The 6383-nt window shown below is 53.0% G+C and overlaps 1 protein-coding gene across 1 annotated transcript in view; it reads left to right on the top strand.

Moving 5' to 3' along the window:
* ESRRB (estrogen-related receptor beta) overlaps positions 1-6383 on the top strand; it is a 104767-nt gene that overhangs the window by 69990 nt on the left and 28394 nt on the right. Inside the window, exon 3 of the mRNA XM_004681674.2 lies at positions 174-290. Coding sequence (XP_004681731.1) covers positions 174-290 — 117 coding nt within the window. The remainder of the gene's footprint in view (positions 1-173; positions 291-6383) is intronic.

Genomic DNA, 6383 nt, shown 5'->3' with positions numbered 1-6383 from the left:
GAAGTGTGTAGGAGGGTTGGAAACACTTTGACAAGTACTTCAGAGTACCTACTTGGAGAACCTTGAGAACCCCAGGGCTGTATGTGTGTCGGGACTGTGTGTGTGTGGGTTGGAGGGAGGGGGTTGGCCGTTTCTTGCCCTCCAGCCTCTGGCAACTCTGTGTCTGGTTACAGGGAACATCGAGTACAGCTGCCCAGCCACCAATGAGTGTGAGATCACAAAACGGAGACGCAAGTCCTGTCAGGCCTGCCGCTTCATGAAATGCCTCAAAGTGGGGATGCTGAAGGAAGGTAAGCAGTCCCCCCACACGCTGAGGGTGGCAGAGGGTGGCCGAGGCCAGGGGCCCAGGAAGACTTTTCTCTTCGGAAGTCTCGAGCCCCCTTGAGAATGCCATGGAGCTTCTCTGGGTACAGCCCCTTGCAGGGTCCTGAGGGGGTGAGCAGCTCACCGGGCATCTCAGGTCAAGAAGACCCTGGTGTCCTTCTTTCACACCCTGAAAGCTGTGGCCTCCAGCTCCTGTATGGCTGGCTCTTCACTCCTGAAGGAGACGCAGGGTGTCCGGAAGGTACAAGGATCCTTGGGGGAATCCACATGGTCCCAGAAAGCTAGTGTGGCACTCAAGGGAAGCAGCTATGTGGAGGCAAGGCTCTTCCACCCAAGAGAGGCGGGTTTAAGAGACCCTTTGATGCTTAGGGGCTGATGGGATGTGAGGAGCAGGCCACAGGGCGTCCTGCCCACCCCTCATTTGCCAGGCACCTCTCCCTTGGGCGTGTGTCTTCCCACACTGCAGCTCTAGCCCAAGAGTGAAGCTTTACTAGAATGAGGAGAAATGTAAAGAATACTGTAGTAATGTTACAGGGCACCCCAATGTGAATTGGGTTGCCTGTCTGTGGGTCTTCACCCGTGCGCTTACGATTCAGTCGTATTATGGACACACTCAAAGGTTAAATAATGGATTTATTTATAAGGAGAAAGGTAAAGGAATAACCCAGGGAAAGAGGGAGAGAAACACAGGTTAACTAGGATGTCCTACCAGTTCTGCTGACTCTGACTCCCCCGGCACGCTGAAAACCAATTGAGAGCCAAAACGATCAGCTGCGAACCACCAGGTCTCCCCGTAGAACCCACATGTCCGGTTTTATCCCAACCTGGCTGCTCAGCTCCCCCCTCACGTGCCGGCGTGCTTCTCCTTGGTACTGATGGGATTTGGAGTTGCAGCATCTGGAGTAGGGGCGGAGTCCATGAAACCTGTACCTGTTAACAGTAATAATGTTCTTAGAATGATTGCACGTTGAGATGGTATATTCCAGATATATTGGGTTAAAACAGAACGTAGGGACATTAACATATACATGCTTCATTTTTCCTTTTCTCATGTGGCCACCAAGGACATTGTAAATGACATGTGACTTTCCTGGACAGTGCTGCTCTGGACTGTGGGTCTCAACTTCACCACTTTCCTATTGCTCTGCTGGGGAAGGCGGAGTAGTGATGACATGGTGGTGGGTGGTGGTGGTGTGTGTGTGTGTGTGTGTGTGTATGTGCGTATGTGCATGTTTCCAAAAAGAGTCAAGTGGAAGTTCTTACAGAATAGCTTTTGGGATTCTGGGCCCTGTGATCTATCTAGAAGTGGGAGTGGCAGGTATGTGCAGGGAATGGGATGACTGGGAGGGGCTGGGGAAGAAAAGGAAGGGGTGGGTCTGGAATGCAGCTCCCCTGGGAGGGGCTCTGGAACCTAGCCCAGCCAGGAGGAGCCCCAGGGCACTCCCCCACCCCTCTGGAGGGAGGGTCTGAATTTGAGACATGAGGTCTGCTATTATGAGGCAGAAATTGGGCCTCCCCCCACACCCTCCATTCGGAGTCTGAGCCTATAAACAGAAAATCTTGAAGCAATTCAACTACCCTATGTCTATAAATGGTCTCTCATCATCTGCTTCATTCAACCCTTTGAGATGGACGTAGCCACTCAGCTCTTCAGATACTTGCCAGCTGCCCTATAAGAGGTCCACTTGAGAATCAGCCCTCTTTCTAGAATAAAAATGAGCTGTTTGGGAGCAACAGAAAGATGTATGTAGGTTCATTTTGACATCACACATTTTTGGCCTTATTGCTGTCTTGGCCATCCAAGATAGTGACTGAATTCGTCCCTTGAATCCTTTTGCAAAGCAGCCTTAGGTTCACAGATGAGGAAACTGAGGCACAAAGACCCTCAAAAGCATGCTTTAGGGCTGGTCTCCTGTGTTCCCACTTGGAGTACTGGGAAGAGAAGTGTTTCTAGCGCCTTCCCTGGTGGTGCAACTAGTTAAGGCACAGCACTATGAGGCTGCCCGCAGCCACTGCAGCATGAGTTTGATCCCCAGCCAGGGAGCTGACCCACATGGCACAGCAGACCTCTCCTGTCCCCTCCACTGCTCTCCTCAGTAGTGTATTTCAGTCAGTCTGCCTGTTCTGCTCCCCACTCTGTCTCTGGTGAAGACTCATTCCCTGCACCTCTGGCCTGTAGCCTAGTTCTTACATACACAAATAAACAAATCTTTAAAAAAGAAGAAGGGTTTCTAAGCTTGGACAAGACTCCTTTTAAGTCTGTGAGGGCAAGAGTCACACCTTGTTTTGGGAGGCTGGTGTGAGCACCCCCAGCAGAGCTGGGGCCAGCTGTCCTCCAGCCTGTTGGGGTGTCCTGTCTGCTTACTTTCTAGCATCTGAGGAGCTTTGAGGACAAGGGCCCCAAAGTTAGATTTTCCTGGAACTTAACTTCCATTCCAGCCTAGATCCGGGTTGAAAGAAGCTTCCACTGTTAGACTTTCTTGTGACCACCCCACTGGTATGATCTAAATGTTACAGGACACCAAACCTGTTACAGGGCAGGGAGAGGGCACCCCTGAAGCCCCAAACCTGCCTGTTCTAAGTAGGTTCTGCCATTTGCCGTGTCAAGACAAAACATATAAAACTTTAATGAAGAGGGACTTTAGTATAGTGAGTATACAATACAGAAGACAAAGAATGTAATGTCTAACTCAAACATCTGAAGCTACCCATCTCCTCGTGGGCAAAAGTCCACCCAAAAGGGATTGGCCCAAAGGAAGGCCTGAAAGCTGCCGTAAGACTAAAGAACCCATGGAAAAGGGTCAGAAATGGCCAGACAAGTCTGGGAGGAAAAGAGCAAAATCAAAATCAATATAAACACTGCCATAGTCACCTCCCTGCAGGTCTCTCACCCACATCTGCCTTCACCAGTCCAGGGTCAGGAAACAACCCTGGTTTCTTCATCACATGCTTGCTGCTCCATGTGGCTTCCTCAGGTCTCCTTCTAGTTCTCCATCCAACTTTCTTTTTCTCCTCAGTTTCCCCCTCCTTCTGGGTGGGGCAGGGAACCTGGAACTTCCCCATTTCCTTGGGACCACCCTGTTACATTAACAGCAGGGGAGGAAGGAGGAGCCAGGGGAAGTAGACACCGTTTGAAATCCCTGCACCAGCTTGTAATGCCAACAGAATATTTAGGGGCCACTTAGTGCTGGGAGGAAGATGAGGGTGGGGACTTCCTAGCGGTGCCCCAAGAAATGGGGGATGGTGTGGGGGATCCTTTGATGTCTGAGAAGCTAGTGGGCAATTCATTGGCAACAGCAAGTATTGGCCAGGCCACTTCAGAGAAGGGAGAGGGACGCTGTGTCCACATGGTGGGTCTAAGGGCACTCCAGGGCTTGCCCCAATCACAGGGCAGCAGCCTGCCCACCCCCCGCCCCCTGCATGTTCAGTTAAATTTATGCTGAATCATAAAGAAACAGGGGAGCAGGGGCTCAGCCTAGGGAAACATGGTGGGGAGAGAACCCGCAGGGTAGGCCCATCATTGACCCTCCCCTCCGTATTCAACCCTGTGGCTGGCCTGCAGCAGGACACAGGATGCAGAATGAGGGGCCTTAGGGTGGCAGCCGCATAGAGGCCTCTGGCAGGAGCTGGGCAGATGTTGGGGTAAATGCCCAGGCCCAGCCTGCAGGGACCCTTCCCAGGGCTCTGCCTGAGAAGGAAGGTGGACACCAGAACAGCCCACCCCACCCCGTCCTGGCAGTCCTAAATCCAAAGGGGGACGATGTCACGAGGGTCCGGTGACAAAGCGGAGTGCTTCCATTAAGACCCTCCCCTCGGCCCCTGCAACAGCCCTGGTGAGGTCCTGGGAGCTGGAATTCCGAGGGGACCAGCCCCAGGAGGAAGGAGCCTTTTTGAGGGGCCTGGGTCCCTGCCAGGAGACTTGGCAGCAGCCCTGGCTCCTGCTATTGTTTGGGAGCCCCCCCCACTCCCCTTGCAGCAGCCCAGCCCCCCCACCTCCCCCTGCTTTCCATCACACCCACTCCCCACCCTATCAGCACAGGCTCCCTGCCTCCCTCTGCCTGTCCTCAGACTCTATCCTGACACTGAAAGGCAAACTCCAGCCTTTCCCAGGCAGTCCCCTTCTTTAAGGTTCCACGGTGGGCCTCAGGCATGGGGGAGCTAGGGGCTGGGGTCCTGGGCTCCAGGGTTTTGGGGGTGGTGGGAGGCTGGGAAGAGAAGAAGGCCTGCTTCCCCTCGAACCTCCCCCACATCTGAGCCTCTGTTGCTGCTTTCTGACAGCAGCTGCGGTCAGTGCTACTTACAGGAGTGTCTATTTGTTGAGTAAAATAATCCGAGACTCTCCTGAAAGATTTGAGGGCTGTGGGAAAGAGGTGAGAGACACTGGCTTGCTTGGCTGACCCTCTGCCTTGAAGCAGCTGCTGGTTCTAGAGTCTGTGACTGGGAAGCTGGTAATGCTGAGGGTCTATTTCACTTCAAGAAGATGCAGGGTGGGGGCATCCGCAGGAGAAAAGAGGGGAAGGGGGTCTCCCCTAAGGCTCTGAGCTACCCTGCTGCTCCTGACCTCCTCCTTCACCTGTGGGACAGGGCTGTTAAAACCTGCCCCTCATTACCAAGTCATGTGGGGACCAGCTGGGACAAAGTGGGGAAATGACCCTAGCCGTTAGCTTTCTGGGTGTGTTGCATACTGGTTCAGATTCCTTGACACGCTGCTTTCAGCGGTCGCCATTGTTAACTGTCCTGCACAACCCTGCCTGGGTTTACTGGTGGAGACTTACTGGTGGCCCACCGTTTGCTGCATTTCAAGGAGGCCCCCCAAGTCTCCAGCACAGTGTCAGGGCGTCAGCAGCTTTCCTGGGCACACTTCACCCTCTCACCTGACTTCCACCTCCCTTAAGCCATCCCCTTCCCCCTCAGACAGGCTCCATTTCCTCTCCCCTCCGCCTCTGCCTGCCTTTCCCCAAGTGTTTTCTAAAAGATATTTGATTTCAGGGAAAGCTGGGCTGACATCCATGCAATATGCTCTCACTCTCTTTGTGCTTGTTGGGCAGGCAAGGAACTCCTCCGGGGATTCTGGGTAATTGGGTTAGTGGCCAGCTCATGTCAGGAAATTAAAAGGAGGCCCCGATCAGGTTCCCGCTGCATGGGATTTAATGGCTTTGTATTTATAGAGTATTCTGCCTCTAGCCCATGCCAGAAATACCACTTTTCTGGCCCCGTGAATGAAGAGAGAATGAAGATGAGAGATGACTCGCCTTTAAAAATTCTTTTTCTTTTCCAAAGTACATGCGCTCTCGGCACTTGAGAGAACAGCTTTGAACTGGAGCTGGAGCCAGGCGGCTCCATCTCCGGCCCCAGCCAGCCACTTTCCTTCCTCCACACCCACGTGCACGTTCACACGTGTGACAGCTCTCGAGGTCCCCCCGGGGGGCTCTGGGCTGCTCAGCGTGTGGGCCTGAGGGCCCCCGGTTGGGGGCATGTTGACTGGGCGAAGTGACACTTCTGGTCGGGTCTGCACCGAGTCCTCGCTGCTCACTCGGGTCTGGGGCGTGGACACCTTGCGTGACCGTTCAGTGGCTGTGTGGATGTGGTAGCACCCCAGCATCACCCCCAGCAGCTCCCTGGGCTGTGCACTTGCGCCTCTCCCTTCCTCTGCCTTAAACTGGAATAATCAGGCCATTTCCAACCGCTGCTGTTGGAGGGAGATCTTCCTTATCATGTAAAGAACTGATTTTCTTTTAGGATCCAGAAGGCAGTCTGGAAGCTCCTGTGGCTTCCCTCCCCACTCTTTTTTTTTATTTTATTTTACAAAAGTTTATTTTTACATCATTTTGTACATTTTTTTTCAATTGTAATCCCCGCGGGTTTCCCATCACCAAGTCACCCGTGTGCCATCACCATAATCCCGTGCACTTCCCTCCCCACCCCCCCGTTTCCCACTCCACCCTCACAAAATGTCTCTGGTATATGGCTGTTCATTATTCTTGTTATTTTCTCGCCTGGTCCATTATACTCCTGCTATGAGCGAAACCATCCGGTATTTTTCTTTCTCTTTCTGGCTT

Source organism: Condylura cristata, unplaced genomic scaffold (assembly GCF_000260355.1).
Source record: "Condylura cristata isolate star-nosed mole 26May11 unplaced genomic scaffold, ConCri1.0 scaffold00013, whole genome shotgun sequence".
NCBI classification, from domain to species: Eukaryota; Metazoa; Chordata; class Mammalia; order Eulipotyphla; family Talpidae; genus Condylura; species Condylura cristata.
This window is presented reverse-complemented; position numbering and strand designations above follow the sequence as displayed.